The sequence below is a fragment of the Lampris incognitus genome, chromosome 14, assembly GCF_029633865.1.
Source record: "Lampris incognitus isolate fLamInc1 chromosome 14, fLamInc1.hap2, whole genome shotgun sequence".
NCBI lineage: Eukaryota > Metazoa > Chordata > Actinopteri > Lampriformes > Lampridae > Lampris > Lampris incognitus.
Genome location: NC_079224.1, coordinates 21,863,659 through 21,883,108, shown reverse-complemented (window position 1 = coordinate 21,883,108; position 19,450 = coordinate 21,863,659). Strand labels below are relative to the sequence as shown.

Genomic DNA, 19,450 nt, shown 5'->3' with positions numbered 1-19,450 from the left:
CATGTATTGGAGGAGACATGGTAGTCTACAGCCCTCCCCGGTTCGGCAGAGGGGTTGGAGCAGTGACCGGGACGGTTCAGAAGAGTAGGGTAATTGGCCAGATACAACCGGGGAGAAAAAAAAAAGGGGGGGGGGACGACAAACTAACCCCAAAATAAAATGGCACTCATGTTTGCCTAAACCATGAAGTTGGACAAGTAGGAATTAATTGTCAGATGAGGTAGAGCTTGGTCAACACCAACCTTATGGTACAAGAACAAAACAATGTTATACAATACTTTATTGAACTTTTACATAATACATATGGAAAACATGTACGTAAGAACATTTATAATTGCCAAAGTTTATTACATATAGAAAATGTGTACAAAAGAACATTTAAAACTGCCAAAGTTCATAAACGGCGTGAGTGTTCTGGTGTATTAGGTGGAGGAGACTGGGAAGTAATCCCACTTCACTGGCTGTAAAAAAAAAAAAGAAGTTACAATAGTATGATGGGGATGAATTAAGGCCATTTCAAAGTGGCAGCTTGGTTATACTATAATGTAGCAGGATATAAAATCCTGTAAGTTTGACATTCAAATGCTGATTGATGACTTTATAACCAACTTCGAACGAAGCGTAATACCGTTTTCTCCCTGCAATTAGTGTCTATTCAAAGTCAGAAGCCACTTTCATTATTTTACATAAACAGTAATGCATGATGGGATATGCTAAAGAGAATAGTACATTCAGTTTAGTCACCCATTGATGAGGAAAACTCAATTTGATGTTAGAATACGCATGAGGCGAATTCAAAACTCAAACAGGAAGAAATACAGAGGGGAAAAGTTTTGCAGCTGGGGCTCCAATGTTTGTAGGGTAAGCCCGTTACCAGCCAGCAGAATGTAGGTTTATTTACCGCTCCACCTCCATTTTGTTGGTGTGTGCAGCTGCATCTCCATTGGTCTTGTGAACTTCATTAGTATGAGACCCTTGACCTCCTTTGGTTTGGGGCTCTTCCTGCTTCACCTTCTTGGCTACACCCTCAATCACTGGACTGTCCTCTGGCTTCCTCTTAAATACAAAAGAGGATTATTTGGACGAGGTCGTTAGGTTGGTCGATGTAGAGATAGCTACACTAGACATATTTGTACAGTGTCACTTTTCAGCCTAGAGTTGTGTCCTTAGAATTTGCATAGTGCCAAATGTACACTTGGATTAGACTATTATAGATCAAATAATCACGGCTTGTCTTCTTAAAAGCAGCTGGCACTCATCTTTGGCCAGCTATGAATAAGTTTTCCCTCTCACCTTCTTTCTGACCAGGTGTGAGATGTCAGAGACTGGAGCAGAGGGGGCATTTCCATTGGCAGGATTGATTGCATTGGTTGAATTTACAGCATTCTGTTTAACAAAACCAGGACATCAGTATTCAAAAAGAACATTTACCAAAAACAATCAGCTACTACTTAGTTGCTTCAAAAATGTAGCGACATATGTTAATTACAGATAAAAATTAACATTTATTCAGGGCCAAGATTGGTCACATTTGTTTTGTTGATCTACAGATTGAAGTACATGTCTTAATGACTTTAATTTTCATATCATTAGATTATGGCAGTTAAATGACTTGCCAACCATATGGTTTCAGATTTTTAAACATGGGCAATATTCGCATACTGTAGTTTTCCATTGCTGTGCAGCCCAAGACAGATAGTCAAATGCTATGGTCTTGAGCGTCCGGGTAGCATGGCGATCTAGTCCATTGCCTACCAACACGGGGATCGCCGGTTCGAATCCCCGTGTTACCTCCGGCTTGGTCAGGTGTCCTACAGGCACAATTGGCCGTGGCTGCGGGTGGGAAGCCGAATGTGGGTATGCATCCTGGTCGCTGCACCAGCGCCTCCTCTGGTTGGTTGGGGCACCTGATCCTCCCACGCACTATGTCCCCCTGGCAAAACTCCTCACTGTCAGGTGAAAAGAAGCGGCTGGCAACTCCATATGTATCAGAGGAGGCATGTGGTAGTCTGCAGCCCTCCCCGGATCGGCAGAGGGGGTGGAGCAGCGACCGGGACGACTCGGAAGAGTGGGGTAATTGGCCGGATACAATTGGGGAGAAAAAGGGGAAATTTAAAAAAAAATATATTATGGCTTTGATTCCATGGAGGAGTTTGTTGGCCGGGCATTAGTAAATTTTCCCCAAAAATCTTTGACTGGGCTGTCATTCCAGTGACTATGCTGTTGAGATAGTGGTGGTGAGGGCCAAAAGGATATAGACAAATAGCAAATATTCTTCCACTGGTTTGGGGGAAGAAAAAAAAAAAAGCATTCACCACTAGCTTATCTGTATTATGACGTTGTCCCATCAGTATGTGTACCTTTTTCTCTGAATATATCTCCATGCAGGAGACTTACCACAGAATTAGGAACTTTGCCATTTTGAGCACTAGAAGCAGGGAATGCCGAGGACGTGGAACCACCATCCTGGGGAAATTGAAAAAAAAAACTAATTAAAGCCATGGTTTTGTACAAGTAATGAACATGGGTTATTGTCACATGTTGATACACTAATTTGTGTCTGATGATAAGGTCTATAAATTTTCTCACAAAATTACATCTGGAATATTTGAGGGAGTATTTAAAAGCTAGTTTTGGTTTGATACACTTTACAGTTAAATATCATGAACCTCAGTTTGAGTTCTTAAAGACACTTTTGTACATGTAAGCAGATGTCTTAATTAAAATTGATATTGTATAAAATTCCCTATCAGTATTGTGATGTTTTCTCTGATAATCGCCCAGCCCCAAACGTCAAATATTACTATGATTCTTAAATCTAGCCTTTGAAGATATTACCCACCCACCCCCCTACTCACGAGAGCGTCCTTCATGGTCTCAGCGTCAGTGTTAGCAGTTTTCAAGCTCTCTGTGGCATCTTCCACTTTCTCCTCAATCTCCGGCAACAGAACCTCAAGTTCCTCCATCTCCTTCCTCTCGTCTGGTACAGAGTCTGGTCCCTCGGCCTTGTCAATCACCTCCTTCAGTTTTACTGCGAGAAAGGGGAGAAAAAAGCAGACCATGTTTAATTACACTTTGAAAAAAGTTACCAGCACCAAGACCACTGTCTTTGATACATGCTCAATAATCCAGGTAAGAAAATCAAGGAAGGTTGAATCAGTTCATCTGCACACAACGTTTGACAGATATGTTTCAGGCAGGGAGACACCCTGGACAGGCCGCCAGGCCATCACAGGGCTTCTTTGAGTTAAGATTATGATTAATAACTGCATTTTATTTGTATGCACAAACATACATTCGTTTGTGCCAAAGACAATGTTTTGTCTTTGGCACAAACGGGAAAAAAAAAAGAATCTGGTTTTCAGGCATTACTACAGTGCAACTGAATATGTAATGGATTATATTCTCTCTTCTTCACTTTACCCTTTTGCCATTAACATTTCCCTTGACAGCAAACTGCAAGATCATGGCTCAAATGGTCCCTCACCTGTTCCTCCAATCTCTGCTGAGTCCACCACATTATGAAACATCAGTTATCTATCAGTGGCATAAATACATTAAGTTGATATTGTGATGACCCACAATATAAAATAGTTTACTGTTGCTAGTCTTATTTGGACAATATTGGAGAGCATACGAATGAAGTCGGTAGATCGCAAGCCTTTGTGTTAATGGGTCAAAGAATAACCAATAATGTAGCTAAAACTGAAATCCTAAACATTGGCCCAGAGCAGTTTTCTGATGGAATTAAAAAGCACATCAGTCCATTTGTAAATGCCAAGCCCACCTAAAAATAAATAGGTGTCGTTTTTGAGCAATCACTTTTTTTTATTTAAGTTAAGAAACATTTTTAAGATTAAGGAATTGCTCTCTTTCAAAGACCTTGAATAAGCAATTCATGCATTTCTTTCTTCAAGGCTTGACTACTGTAATGCCTCAGCTGCTATTCTGTTTCAGCTTCAGCCAATTCAAAACGTTGCTGCAAGGCTCTGACAAATTCTCTGCAGCGAGCTCAAATTACACCAATTCTGGCTCCTTTGCACTGGCTTTCAGTGGAGAGCAGATTTAAATTCAAAAGCCCCCCCCCCCGGTTTTTCCTCCCCAATTGCATCCGGCCAATTACCTCCCTCTTCCAAAATAGACTGCTATGCTACCCGGACGCCCCTGAATTCAAAAGTCTTTTAACAACTTATGAAGGCCCCGCACAGATTAACACCAATCAATACTTCAGTTACTGTGCCCTTATACTCCAATAAGGTCCCTGAACAGGACTAGGTGGAAATCCAGAGACTGCACATACTTGTTGTGTCTGTTTCAAGGTTTAAAAAGCTTTTAAAGTAAGTTCCAACTTTTTAGCATGTACTTTGTTGTGTAGTATCGTGTCTGTCCGTTTTGTATTTATAAATTTTGCTATTTTATTTGTGTACAGCACTTTGTAACTGCCTTGAAAGGTGTTCCATATGCAAAATCAATTTAGTACTTTTGCTGTAATGTGATGTTAGTGTTGTTTGATCTTGCTCTTTGCTTTAAAGTATAATATTTGTCATGAAGCTTCCAATTTGAACTCATGACACAAACACTAGACAAGACACTTTGGGTGATCTGTAGCCCCCACACCATCCAGCCATCTATTTAGAGAGAGTGCAAAAGTCAATGCGGCAACAAAGCCTTTCATTGGTTTGCCCATTGCTCATTTTTCCATCTATCTATCTGTCCATTCATCTATCGAGAGAGCAAAAGACGATGCGGCAACAAAGCCTTTGACTGGTTTGCCCATTGTTCCTCAAACCAAAATAAACAGACAAGAGCTGTGGAAAAAGCTTTGGCAATCAATTTTCAAAGCTGATTTTTTTTAATTACAAAACTATGGATCACATCCATGTCAAAACTTGACAACCAGCAATTCACACAATGTCAAACATCCATCCATTATGCAAACCGCTTATCCTGCTGTCAGGGTCACGGGGATGCTGGAGCCTATCCCAGCAGTCATTGGGTGGCAGGCAGGGAAACACCCTGGACAGGCTCCCAGGCCATCACAGGGCCAACACACACACACACACACACACACACACACACACACACACACACAAGGGACAATTTAGTACGGCCGATTCACCTGAGCTACCTACAACCTCTCTTGGTTATGCTTGATTTTAATATGTTTCATATTGGTGCTCTCTGATAGGGGAAGACTTCCCTTCTCTTTAATCGGCTGTTACTTTCAGCATATGAGTGTTCCTTGTGATCACTGCGGCAATTTTACATCACACCCGATACATCACGCCCCAAGCCCCTCAATGTCAAACATTATGTTGTAAAATTGGCTATTTGCATGTTAGCCAAATTAGCAAGGCAGCAGTCTTACATTTTGACATGGGGATCCCTAATTTTAAAAATACACACACACACACACACACACACACACACACACACACACACACACCTTCTAAAGAACAAGAGAAACAAGCGTGCCATGTTGTTAATATCACTTTCATTTGCCTGCTTACCTAGCCTGCTCTTAATGACCGAGATCGAGCTCTTGAGGTGCTCGATAGCCTGGGTGTGTTTGCAGAGGAAACCGCAGGTCAGGCCCAGTTGGTAGTGAGTCTCAGCAAGGAGACGGTTATCGGGGGCCAAGTGTTTTAGCTGCAAGTTAAGGCACTCCTGAAAGTCTTCCACAGCCTGAGTGTAGTTTCCTGGTAGAAGTCAGCACACAGACAAAAATGACACTTAAAAAAAAAAAAGAAAAAGCTTATTATCGATAACTGATTTCAAAACGATCATACAAATTGTAAACGAAGACCACAATCCACTCATAAATTTATGTGTATTTCATCCATCAAAATCTTGTATTACTGCAGACATCTCAGACAAAATGTCTAATACCTGATTCTGAGGAAACTTCTCCCAGTTTCAGGTGAGCTTGTGCTGCCATGAGTTGGTCTTCCCTAGTCTCCTTCCTTTGGAGGAAAGAAAAAAAAAGACTCAGTTCAGGTTGTGTGAACTACTGATCCTTGTACACTTACTAAAATGTTAGCGCCTTACAGTGAACACATTACCAATACAAGTTTTTTACCTTCTGTAGATCATTTTAGCTATTTCGAACATTTCCCAGGCCAACTGCAGGTTACCCACTTCCTCATCATCACAATCCTGAAGAAGATTAAATAAAAGTCAAAATAAACTTGAAAATGGAGGGACTTTGAAATTACCCAACAGATCCACTTATAATTTTTCTGAACACTGGACTTGATTGGTCAAGTACCTTAACAGCAGTTCCATCTCCTTCACCTTGTCCTTCTGCATCACCCTCGATCTCTGAATCATCGTGCCCCTCCTCCTCTCCTTCTTCTTCTTCTTCTCCTTACCCATTAGAAAAGATGAGTCAAATTACAGTCCTGGCATTTCATGTGAACTAGACCATATTCCAAGGCAATCTAAATATGCCTTTAACATGATCAGAGTCAGGACGTTGAATGCTCACCATTTGCATCTTCTGGCTCATCTGTTGATTCCCCTTCATGTTTAGAGCCCTCCTCATTTTCTTTCTCTTCACCTTCAGTAGTGTTGGTGCTGTTAGCATGGCCATTTGTTCCTTCGTTCTCATCGCCCTCTTTTTTATCTGTGTCTTTTTGTCCATCTACAGTTTCCTTGTTGTTTTCTGCATCCCCATCCTTTCCTCCTGCCTTTTCTGGGTTTTCGGTTTTCTTCTCTGCCATGGCATCATATACTTGAACCCTCAGTTCATCCCTGGTCTTCTCTGTTCAAAGCAGTGTAAGATTTGAAATAAATTAAATAAAACTAGTGATACACAGCCCTCTAAGTGATTAAACCCAAGCCTGGCAGTAAAGTCCAATGTCACATGCATCGTTTGTCTCCAAATGGTTCTCTCACCATCCATATTATCTGGGCTCTCAATGCTGGAGTCTTGGGATTTCTCTTCCTCTTCCGTGTCCTCCTCTGGCACACCTTCCAGAGCATTCCCCAGAACCGTGTTCTCCATCCTCCAATGACATTTTACTGTTAGATTTACATTATTTCCAAAAACTTGTATTGTCAAACACAAATCTGCAAGCGACATCCACATGGTGCTCACAGGTGGTTCTCCATTCAGTCTTCAGGACACCCCCCAGTGCTGCCGGTTTTCTATTTTTTCCAGCTTGTTTATTACATTCACCCTGACTAGGTGGCTGGAACACCTGGCAGAATAGAAACCCTTCAGTATTGGGGGTTCCTGAGGACCTGACTGAGAACCACTGACTGAAAGCAATATTTCTCTGGAGTGGCAAAATATTTTGAATACATGCTCACCTTGCCAGCTCCAGCAGAGCTTTGCCATACAAGAACGCCGCCTCTCCACATTCATCCGCTGTTTCGCCAAACGTTTTGGCTCTAAAGTATAAAGGGAATTTAACAAATAAGGCACATTTATCAGCAACTCCCATTTTTTCTCTCGCTTGAAATAAAGCAGACCTAACGACGTCAGCACTTTTCATGCATGTGGGGGAAAAATGTTTCAGCTTTAAAAAAAAACTAACTTCGACTACAACAGCTAGCACTAACTGTTTGATATGGCAAGTGAATAGTAGATTAGTTTTCTGATGTGTCGGCCAGTCTATTTGGTTTCAAAACTCACAGCACGCCACAGGCCTCCTGCAGGACATTGACGGCTTCAACGGCGTTCCCCATGACGAGGTGCCTCTTGCCACTGCCGATTAGCTTGTTCACCTCTTCCATGTCAAACTGAACGAAAAGAAATTGTGAATCGACTGTTAAAAAGACCAAATATTCAGGCTGCAAGATAACGCCTACACGAGCCTCGACATGTACTTTTAAAGGAATGTAACGTTAAAATGCGCACAATAAGACCGAGTACATAACAGTGTAAAGGATATTTCCCAAAATAATCAGTGCAGCGCACTAAATAATAACTAATGTTAAATACCTCCAACGTGCAAATAAACGCGGCGAAATGTTAAAATTCTGCAACTGCGCTGAACCACTCTCCCCCAATCCACCGCTCACATGCAGTCTGTTTCAATCTGGCGCGAAATGTGCCAAGACTTCCGCTACATTTCCGGGTGAGGCCAACAGCGCGGGAGAAGGCTTTAAAGGTACAGTACCAGAAAAAGGACCGGTTTTATTTATTTATTTATTTATTTATTTATTTATTTATTATTTTTTAAAGTTTATTTTATTTTAATTATTAGGGTAATTATATTGGTAGAATGAACAATACAAAGCCGAAATACCAGCTTTGATTTGAAAAGAGGGAGCTAAATGTTCAAGGTATTGTAACGTGCAGTTTTTTGTTTTTTTTTTATCTTGGCTGTATTTCAAAATAAAACGAATTTCAACTTTGGGTGCAGGAAACAAAATAATTGTTATAAACTGATGAATCAATCTGATGAATCTCAACTCCATTATCATATCACATACCAATTTAAACAATCTAGGTGTCATCATCCAAACTACTTCCAACCGCATGTAGAGCAAACAGCTTTTTATCAGTTAAAAATATCCCAAAGGTTACGCCTTTCCTTTCCTCGCACGTGACTGGGAATTGATCCAACCAAACTGGTAAGTAGCCGGCTTTTTTTTAATAGTAGCAATGCATTTCTACTATCGCAAAATTGCACTACTATTGGTTAAAATACTATAAACAATAAAGGAAGAAATTGGCTTATAATGGACTAGATATATACAGTTTGTTTATTTATTGATTAATTGATCTAGATAGAGAGAAAGAGAGAGATAGAATTATGTGTACGTGTGTGTGCAAGGGATATTGATTGATAGAGTGATAGAGTGAAAGAAAGCAATAGATGAAGAGGTGTACATGTGTTTGTGCACGATATAGTATATATATATATATATAGAGAGAGAGAGAGAGAGAGAGAGAGAGAGAGAGAGAGAGAGAGAGAGAGAGAGAGAGAGAGAGAGAGAGAGATGAGATGAGGAGGCGTGTCATGTGTGTTTGTGCGAGGCCTGCTGCCATTTCCTGCTGTGAGGGGACAGTGATTGTTATTACCCCTGTTTTAGTCCTTCTTCCTGAGTGTACCATTATTACCCTGTCGAGACAAGCCTGGGCTCAGCATCTAATCAAGCTCACACTGAGACAATTACACTCACCTTCTCTTAGAAATGGTTGTCAGTGGTGTGTCGCCTTCATATCACTCTTTTCTCACTGAAATCTACGTATGCGAGACGCCGCAATATCCTGTTCTACCTTTGTTTTACTAAGCTGTCCAGCGTGTGTGAAAATAACCAGGATGAGTAGTCACAGAGAAAGGCAACAGGTAATAATTTATCACTACGCCTTCACCTCAAAACCTCTAATCTGTGTGCTCACTCATAGAAGGTAAACGAATTACTCTTAACAGCTAAACGTCTTGCAGGTATCTAACAAATCTTTCAGATTTTTACAGACAAGAGGCCGGACGATATACAGGTGTGCCCTTCAAACATCCGATCGCCTTGGAAGTCGTGGCGGAGCAGATGTGCTAATTATGGGCATTTTGTGAATTGAAAAATGAAAACAGAGCAACGTTTGATCGCCGGCCCACCGCTGTGCCTCTAAATGCAGGTTATTGTGCGGCCCCCCCTCTTATGTGGCCCTTCAGACGGTGGCCATGGCAACAACATGCAAAGACATCACTTTGTTCCAGCGGTGCGAGGTGGAAGTGACAAGCTGTTTAGGAAGACAACAGCCTCTGTTTGTTTGTCTTGGTTCCAGAGGCTGAAGGGAATAAAAACTAAGTATACTCTAGATCATAGAGCACCAACATAAGATCAGGTTCCCTGCACATGTTTGCTAATCAAACTTCATTAATGCATTTTACCACATAGCCTACAGCTCAGTGTTCATTACACAAGTTCGCCAACATACAATAGACTGTTACACTTCAGATGATTCGGATGATCCTGGTCATGTTTTAGTATTTCAAGAGCTTTCTTTACAGATTTTTTGTGTGATCACACATCTGGTATTTGCATCTTAGTTTGCATCTTAGTCTACTAGCTAACAAGCTTAACATAGCACACTTGACTGGTTGAGACAGCAAAAAAAATAAAATAAGAAGAAATTTCAGTGACATTTTTTGACGTATGTCATGTTGTATAAATTGCCTGTGCATGGAAACATATTTTCGACATCTCAGCATCCATTTCCTTTTCAGATTTTCCTCAACTGAGCGATGCTTCCTTACTTGCAAACAACTTTGGCTGTCTCCTTGCACAATAACCCATTCTTGGACGCTGTAATGAGTGTGCGTATTCCAGAGTCTTAACAGAGAGCATATGTATCTGAGTTATATTTAATTGGCAAGTGCAAGCCCCTTTTCAGTACAAATAGCAAGGGTGAATTTCTTTCAGCCCAGTCATTATGTAAATATAGCAGCGGTAAGGAATGCATGAGGAGGAAATGACACCGAAAAGTACTGAAAAATCATGCAATGATGCAACAGTCCACCACCCTGCAGATAAAACAAGGAATGACATGGTGTTTAAGGGACCTTCCAGTAAAGCCAAAGGCACACCGTCTAAACCTTTTAACTACATTTCAAGTTGGCAAAACAGAACAGTAAAAATAAACAGTGATAACAATATAAGCCTATCACAGGCCATCATTGAAAAGGGAAATTTGATTCTAACCAGCATACCCCATGAAATGACATTTAAAAACTGCTCAGTATGACTCAGAACAGGATCCACACTGCAATAGCACAGACAATCCCAACAACTGCAAGCGTCCATTAAACCAAGGCATTTCTGAAGAATACAGTACTTTCAAAATGTCATGGTCTCATCAAATTATTAATAACAGTGCACAGAATGTATAGAAACAGTTTAACGTATCTGAGTATTTGCTCTATATATTTATGCTGACATTTCAAGTAATGAAATAAAAACGTTAATTTTTTTCGGGTTTGTAAATTGTCAAATTCTAATTTAATCTATTCAAGTTTCAGCTCTAATGATACTGCTGGTAGAATTATGCGGTACTGTATCTGTTTGTACAACAGGAAATCCCTCTGTATAACGAGTCACTTCCTTTACAAAATATTGTCGTGTCATTTCATACCATAATGTTGCATTGACATAAACACGGATCACTGGCTATGGCTGTCTTGTTTCAGTAAAGAGTTGGGATTTCATCTCAACTACAGACTGTGCAGTGATGATCACATAATCAAATCAAATTTAAGCCTTGTTGTTAAAAAGTGCAATACATGCCACCACGCAAAGAAGTACAGGAAGCCCGAATGTGGCTTTGATATGTGAAATTCAATAAATCTCATAATGGGATATTTCAACAACAAAGCGTGCGTTGTATATGGTGGCAATTTCATGGTGGTTTCTGAGTTGTCAATGGTTTGAATTCCCAGGGAAGCTTAAAAAAACAAACCAAAACACTGGGCAGCAAAATGAATGAGTAACATTCTCCTTTCCATCACCAACTACCATTTAAGTGCTATCAACATGGAGTTTTCTCCCTGCTGTAAACACTCCACTGGAGCTGTTCTGCAGTTGGTTGAACACACCAGTTGTAGCAACAGGGCAGCTTCAAAATGTAAGTTTCACATGGAGAGAATACTTTTTAAAAAAAAATAAATAACAGCAACATGCTATTTCGTTTGCCTCGCACTCTTTAAGAGCTTGAGTCATATGATGAAACCTTGTGACTCTGATTCCTGTATGGTTGAGAGCTTGGATTTTTGGACAGCTCTCTGCAGGCTGGAAATAATTCATCACCAAGAATCCTACCATGAGCTTTAAATCTATTCTGTTGATGCTGGACTTGTGTTTTGTATTGAGTTTTGTCAATCATAAGAGTTTGGGGTCCTATTTAATGTGCGAACAAAAAAACTTTGCAATATGACACAAAGTAAAACCCTACACATGTGACACCTTACGTTCTTATTCATCGTGATTTCAGAACTATGAAAAGTTTCAGGATACCGGAGGAGGAATTTGCAAAGTCATGCTTAGTCTTGGGTCTGTTGAACGTAGCAGTTAGGCCGGGTGGTAACGTCTGATTTAAGGGGGTTGCGGCCAAATAACAGGTTGTGTTATCGCGAGAAGTGAGCGGCGTATATAAACGTTCAAGCAGCCCCCAACTACGCTTCGTACTCCACTTCGTACTCCGCTCTTTACGGTTGTGCCGCCGAGAACTTATTCAATCAGGTTCGTATGCAGTCTTCCCTTATACACAAACTACGTTTGTTTTTCCCTTCAAGCGATTTTGTGTGTGTTTGATTTTTTGTATAACACTGAATGTTTTGGGCTTAGCTTTCTCTTTCCAGTGTAGTTGGTGGTCGTTAACTTCATTTGAGTTTTTGGCTGTGTGACGGTTCAGCATGTCCTCTTTTCCCCCCAGAAGGCATAAGGAGCCTCCTCTCGAGGATTTGATCAGAGATAACCTTTCGCGCTAGGGTGTTATGTCAGATAGATGTACTCACTTAAGGAAAAGTTTCACTTCTCTACTCGGATTTTCCAAGTCTATCATACCGACGAGAGCAACGATAATACGTCTTAAAGTAGTTTAAGTAAAGGGCTGGACATGGTGAGAAATCGCGATTGTTTGTGACTGGAAATGTCAAGATTTTATTTTTTTTTTATTTTGTCGATGAATCAATAAAATTCCAAAGTGCGTTTACCTTCCACCTACCAGTGTTTCTCCCGAACTCGGACGCATGTCCTGCTTGTAATGTAGGTATAACCGGTTTTTGCGTGGTGCGAATAATTTAAGGAATAACGATGGACTTCTTTTGTAGTCTGTGTAAACACCTGCGGGTTTCGCTAGAAAGACGAAGTGGAATGGTTATGCGGGTTCTGTGCGTGTTAGCTTGTATTAAAGAAATCTTTGGCATTGGATCGCTAATAGCCGGCCGAGTAGGATCGGCTCAAGTTCAACATGTCTAAAAAAAAACAAAAACCCAAAACGCACATATTGTACATGAATTATGATTAACACGACGTTCTGTGCAATGACGACGCTAGTATAAGGTCGTGCGCGAGAGAGATAACGCTTTCTCTCCATTGTCAGAGAGAAAATGGCTGCAGGAAAGGCTCAGATTGGAAAGCTGGCCCCGGACTTCACAGCCAAAGCAGTGATGCCAGACGGACAGTTCAAGGACCTGAAGCTCTCCAGCTACAGAGGTGTGTGTGTGTGTGTGTGTGTGTGTGTGTGTGTGTGTGTGTGTGTGTGTGTGTGTGTGTGTGTGTGTTGAAAAACACTTAAATCAGGCTTTTCTGCATTGTAAAATCACTGCTATAGGAGTACTTTTAAATGAATACGCACTATAGAGCAGAGTGTAACTGTTACGTTAGTACTTGTGTGTCTCTTCTCATTTTCACTTTCTGTTCCCCGGTGCAGGGAAGTATGTGGTTTTTTTCTTCTATCCTCTGGACTTCACTTTTGTGTGTCCAACTGAGATCATTGCCTTCAGCGAAGCTGCTGACCAATTCAGGAAGATTGGCTGTGAGGTCATTGCCGCCTCTGTGGACTCGCACTTCTCTCATTTTGCATGGTACTGGGGGGCCTCGGCATATCAAAAGCACACGTAATCCCACATTCAATGTGCTCTGTAACAGTGTCAATAGTTTTGTTACACTACGTGTGTTTGCCATTACAGGACCAACACACCTCGTAAGCAGGGGGGTCTGGGTTCAATGAAGATCCCCCTGGTAGCGGACACACGACGCTCCATCTCCACAGACTATGGGGTCCTGAAAGAGGATGAGGGCATCGCCTACAGGTGGGGTTGACAGTATGGAGATGTGATGTCCTTAATCTGCTTGGCATGCCTCCCCCACCCTTTATCATTATGTTTCCATGTCTGTTGCAGCTGCCTCTAGATATCACTGGATTTGCTAAAATTTATGAAAGGTACCCCCCCCCCCCGACAGATTTGGGAGAAACGTAAAGGCCATGCATTTTCCCTATTACCCTTGCTTAAGATTACAAGAATCAGCTACTGATGGTGATCTTTTTTTTGGACTGGAGGCAGGTAAATAAACCACTCATTTGCTTTGATTTCAGAGGGCTGTTTATTATTGACGATAAGGGCATACTGAGGCAGATCACCATCAATGACCTCCCAGTCGGACGCTCCGTTGAAGAGACCTTGCGTTTGGTCCAAGCCTTTCAGTTTACCGACAAGCATGGAGAAGGTAGGCTACTGCTGCAATCCTCTGATATCCCTGTACAGTGGCACAACTTGAAATGTACCAAACAGCTAATCATTAGCCTTACTTGATTATTCTCTACCTTTTGGTTATGCAAGAATTTATCAAAACACACGTCTGTTTCTCATGAGTCTCCACAGGCCAAAAATCATCTTTTGACTTGTCAGAATTTATATAATTAAGCCCTCCTAATATGCCATACTGTCTCCAAAACTAATGCCTTCCAACCTTTTGCACCTTCTACTTGGCCTCAATGGCTTCCTACTGGGGTAGAAAGTCTTGGAACAACCACCCTACTATTACACAATTGGTTGCAAGATGGTTAAAAGCTATGGTACAGAGACTAGTTAAGCATATCTGTTGGGCAGGTCAAAAGCCCAGTTATATCTCTCAGGTTCAAAGGGTGTTTCTTATCAGTGTCAGGTCTTAACTGTTTTTTTTGTTTGTTTTTTTTTAGGGGAGGGAGATAGGAGGAAGTTAAAGTCTACATGTGGTTACATATTGAAATTAGGGCAGGGTGTTACCTTTTTATAGTTTTTGAAGACTTGGAAACATGCATATTCTCAGTGGGATCTTGGGCTTCCTAGCAGCTGATGTTCATTAACAAATCAACCTGCATAATATGCAAATTTTTAAAGGAAAATAATTCTTTTTCTTAAATGTAATGCATTTCTGTTGAAAAGGGGCTTAGAAATGATGGCAAATCTGAGGTTCTGAACCAGTTTGCAAGACCAAGCCAAATCTTAACCCTAGGCAAATCAGGTTTATGTGGTTCTAACTAGTGAAGGCCTTATCTACTGGGTCTGGACTCACTTGAGGTTTCTTTTCAGTCTGCCCCGCCGGCTGGAAACCAGGAAGTGACACAATCAAGCCTGACGTCCAGAAGAGTAAAGACTTTTTCTCCAAGCAACAATAAAGCCACAACCAGAGTCTGCAGTTTACTGTAGACTGAATCCAGATTTAAATTTCCAGAGAACAATATTGAAGACAGTCAACTGACCATGGTGCCTGAGGAAGAGGAGCCTAGGAAACAAGTTTGGGCCAACATCTCCTATGTTTTGTGGATTTGGATAGTGTACATTGTGACCAACATATATTGCTGTATAGTTTTGTTTAAGCTATGTGTTTGTCAGAACTAAATATCTGTCTGTTCTTTTCTTTTTTTACTTGCTAATGTAAAATGAAAATGACCATCTAACAATGGCTGAATTGTAAAACAGCATTTTCATAGCAACAATGTTAACACATTGCTCTATTTTAACTTTTTTTTTTAAATAGTGCTCAACTCAAATGCTATTTCATCTAAATAAAAACATGCACTGTCATTTGACTGACTGCATTTCTCAAGCGCTTTGTAAATGGCCACATCACACTACCGACGAGACCACCCCAGTGGGAATCAATCCCTAACCCTGGCAAGCAAACATGGCATAACCTGCCATGGCATCAGGTGCTCAACTGAGTACTCAGGGCCACATTATGAGCTTTTCTACTATCACAAGCGTTTTTGCTTGAAATGTCGTTAGATGCTATGTGATCCAAGTTCTTGGTTAGCAATACAGGGATTTACATGGGAGGTGCATTTGTGATTATGTAGAATGCTATGGATGTATGGGAATTTCACCAAAATGATCATTACTCCGAATGTTTTAATTCTTTAATGGTAGGCAGTAGGCTTTCATATTAATTTCCTCAATTGGGACATCAATATTTTCTAATCCCATTTACTGAACGCCTTATTTTAACTGGCTAAAGAGCGATTTTGCATCGAATTTGTATAATGAAAAGCTACTTTTAGTTCACATGATAGCCTGCTTTTCACTATTTTAACAGCTCTTCTATTTCAAAGTAAACGTCTGGGCTTGCTGAATGTCGTTTCATAGCTAAAATCGCAGTTATCAGCCACTTTAGGACGCACAGTGAAAGAGTGCAGCCGCTTTTATACTTCACACATTTGTCATATAGTGTCAAAGTTGGACGGCGGTCAAAATGATTAGTATTATCAATCAAATCCTAATTTCGTTTATAATTATACGAAAATACTTGCATACAAATTCATGACAACCATCATCATCATCATTACGTCATTGTGTTTTTAGCGGGAATTATCTCCGTTTCAATTTGTGTGATCCCCACTTCGCAGGTTGGCTAACCTTTTTACATTTGAAATGGATTAACAGAGCTAATAGTTTCCAAATATTTAGTTGACGCCGAATTAACTCTGGTATTGGCCAATCTTTATCAACGCTTTTGTTGAAATTAACTTGAAATATTCCCCTTTCAATCCAAATACCAGTTATTAGCTTGCTTACCGAGCTAACTAGGTAGCTTAACTGCGGAGAAGAAGAAAATGGCAGCTGGGACGATGTACAGCAAGAACAAAAAGGGAATAGCCGAGGTATGAAATTATTAATGTTTGGCTGATGGTACCACGTCTACAAGTGGGTGCTCTAAAAAAAATTAGTGCCTTTAGACTGGGCTTGTCAGGACTGGGTAATCCAGTCAAATTGCGCCATCTTGTGCCCTATGATAAGTCACATAAAATTGATTTAACGAGCTTTCTCCCCCAAATACCAATGTGCTTCATTTAAATGTTATTCTTTAAGTGGACTGGCCTATTCCCGGACGAGTTTAAGACCGAGAAGCAGTCCTTCGTCTTCGTCAAAAGGATGATGTCTCTCGCTGTCTCCTCCATCACCTACCTGAGGGGAATCTTCCCGGAGAATGCCTACAAATCTCGATACATAGAAGGTTAATTAAAGACGACGTTAACCGTGTAAAGAGGATGGGATTTTGTGAAATTATATATATATATATAAATGCAGTGCTCGATTTCAGCTCTTTATTCTGTGCCGATTGAACAGATTTATGCATCAAAGTTTTACGAGACGACGGCAGCTCGCCAGGTGCCGACAAAATTGTAAAATGGTAAGGCTGACTAACCACCATTGACTAAAATTAAACACAAAAAACATTTTAGTGGAGGTTAACAACACTATCATCGCTGGTTATTGACCATAGTGGGAGATAATGCAGATGTTAATATCCACCATGATCAACCTTGTGTTTTGGACCCCTTAAATTAATTTTTGTTCAGGATGATGGGCTGTTTTGATGCGCTGGAGAGGCGATATGTAAGTTAACATAACCCTGAGAACCTTGTTAAAATTCACATTGCCATTAAGTTTAAATAGGGAGTTTTACTATTGCTACTACCTTCACTATTTCTCATTGTTGTTTGTCTTGTAACAGCTTCATATTGTGTTCATTGGGGTGAGTAAATGACATCAAAACAGCAACCTTTATATTTACTGCACTAATAATGTACAGAATCAACAATAAATTATGGAATCATGATCGTAAATTCTGTTGACAGTTTTCTCTCTCTCAGGTTACCTGCTAATATATTGGTTTTGGGCTGCTCTTGGCTTGTTTGCTTCTCTGCTGATAACAGTGATCATGTTTTTGAGATGTGTTCATTTATTTCAGTATATTTCTTCACATTTTTTATGCAAAATGTCCTTTGGTGTCAAAAGATTGACCCTTCTTTACTAAGTTATGTGTGTTTTTGCAATACAGGTCCACACCAATCCAGATCATCTGGATGTAAGTTCTCTCATAAAAAACTGGAAAATCAGATATATTGAGGAAAAACTGAAATGCACTTTAGGATTTTTATGTTTATCTTTAATCTTTATTAAAATACATTAATATCTCTTCCTATCTCTTTACAGCGCATTATTGAATCGTACATTTTCAAATTCAGATATACTGAGCAGGGACCAGAGATGGACATACTCAGGTGAATGTGCTACATAGCTGACAAACTGTTACATGAGTCACTTGACAGGTGAACAGAATAGGGAAAATATTTTTTTTTTTTTTATGGTTTGGTGCTATAACCAGGAAGACATTTCGACAGCGAAGCTGTTTCAAGAACAGTTGTTGACAAAATGAAAGGCACACAGTAGTGCAGCCATTTCTTAATTTTCACTGAATAACCACATAAAAAACACATATTACTGGAGTATAATTTTCATGTATTTTCATGCATGTGTATCCTTTTCTTCAGATAAAGTGACTAAGCATCATAGTTAAGGGTTGTTGATAGGGCTCTGATTTCCACAAACCTTTATAGAAGCAAGAAGCTTAAAGTATAATGGTTCCTGTGTAAAATACATCCTGAGTCAAAACTTGTCCTGCCAAATTTCTTCTTAATTTTATTTTAATGGCTTCACTGGTGATTGTTTAATCTCTATGAGCCTTAACCATAGGAATAAGAACACAAAGCTGCAGGTGACAATGGAGGACACCAAAAAGGCCTCTGTGCTTTTGATCAGGAAGCTCTTCTTGCTCACAGAGAACCTGGGAACACTGCCCAATGATGTCTGCCTCAGTATGAGGCTCTACTATTATGATGACAGTAAGGAATATACCAGATCACATCTTCACAGAACAAAATGAGAGTATTTATGTTAGCTAAAGATAGTGAAAGTAAATCTTCAAGAACCTTTTCCAGACCCATCATTTCCACTTTCCCCTTCTCACTCTAGTTGCTTTGAAACATTGTCATCAACCTCTTAACTCTCAGTATGATCACAGCTTCGGTAACAGGGCACTATGGCTCTGACCTCAACTCTTGCAGTTGATTGTATTTTTTTGTAATCTATGAATACAAGCATATTCTACTGTTGTTCTCATCATCAGAGATGGATTAAGATGTTGGCTAAATGTCAAAATATCTTTAAAATGTCATGTGTGTTGGATATTTTTCACTTCACTACATAAGCGTCTGCTCTAAGTGTTGCATAACTTAAACATTTCATGTTGCCAAGTCACCCCTGCAGATTATGAACCACCAGGCTTCAAGGAAGGCACATGTGATCAACTGTGGTTTGAGGGAATGGCAGTGTACTTAAAAGTTGGTGAGGTACAGACCCCCTTCAACAACGTGAGAGTATGTGTGGCAATAGAAAAAGGCAGATCGGAGAAGCTCCGGGCGAACTGCCAGAGTAAGAGTGAGCCAGGCTCTGTGGAGTCTCAAAGTGTCCTCCCACAGATAGCCAGAATCCAGGTACGTTCCAAACAAACAAACAAAGGACTGTTGTTCTTGTCATGATGTCGAACAGAGATGTGATTACTGATGGGCAGTCTGTTGATTTATTGTTATCTGCATCTCTGTGTTAACAGCATCCTGATGGTGATGACAACTTTCCATCTGAGGATGGTAAGTAAACCTGGGAACACTGTAGTCCAA

The 19,450-nt window shown here is 40.4% G+C and overlaps 3 protein-coding genes across 3 annotated transcripts; 2 read left to right on the top strand and 1 right to left on the bottom strand.

The window, feature by feature from the left end:
• Positions 1 to 618: 618 nt before the first annotated feature.
• LOC130124197 (histone-binding protein N1/N2-like) lies at positions 619 to 8,012 on the bottom strand. The gene is made up of 13 exons (XM_056293650.1): positions 7,949 to 8,012; positions 7,640 to 7,746; positions 7,315 to 7,395; positions 6,898 to 7,007; positions 6,488 to 6,763; positions 6,269 to 6,366; positions 6,080 to 6,156; positions 5,890 to 5,963; positions 5,511 to 5,699; positions 2,859 to 3,031; positions 2,398 to 2,466; positions 1,294 to 1,386; positions 619 to 1,056 (listed from the first exon to the last, which is right to left on the bottom strand). Exons 2-13 carry the CDS (start codon positions 7,738 to 7,740, stop codon positions 898 to 900), a joined length of 1,500 nt encoding a protein of 499 aa, XP_056149625.1. The 5' UTR covers positions 7,741 to 7,746; positions 7,949 to 8,012; the 3' UTR covers positions 619 to 897.
• Positions 8,013 to 12,045: 4,033 nt separating this feature from the next.
• Positions 12,046 to 15,528, top strand: prdx1 (peroxiredoxin 1). Its single transcript, XM_056292488.1, has 6 exons — positions 12,046 to 12,189; positions 13,052 to 13,164; positions 13,382 to 13,535; positions 13,641 to 13,763; positions 14,048 to 14,178; positions 15,024 to 15,528. Exons 2-6 carry the CDS (start codon positions 13,059 to 13,061, stop codon positions 15,107 to 15,109), a joined length of 600 nt encoding a protein of 199 aa, XP_056148463.1. The 5' UTR covers positions 12,046 to 12,189; positions 13,052 to 13,058; the 3' UTR covers positions 15,110 to 15,528.
• A 1,030-nt stretch (positions 15,529 to 16,558) lies between these two features.
• On the top strand, positions 16,559 to 19,382 carry zte38 (zebrafish testis-expressed 38). Its single transcript, XM_056293828.1, has 9 exons — positions 16,559 to 16,591; positions 16,800 to 16,944; positions 17,058 to 17,121; positions 17,291 to 17,327; positions 17,446 to 17,466; positions 17,773 to 17,799; positions 17,928 to 17,995; positions 18,468 to 18,616; positions 19,029 to 19,382. Exons 1-9 carry the CDS (start codon positions 16,559 to 16,561, stop codon positions 19,310 to 19,312), a joined length of 828 nt encoding a protein of 275 aa, XP_056149803.1. The 3' UTR covers positions 19,313 to 19,382.
• Positions 19,383 to 19,450: the final 68 nt, after the last annotated feature.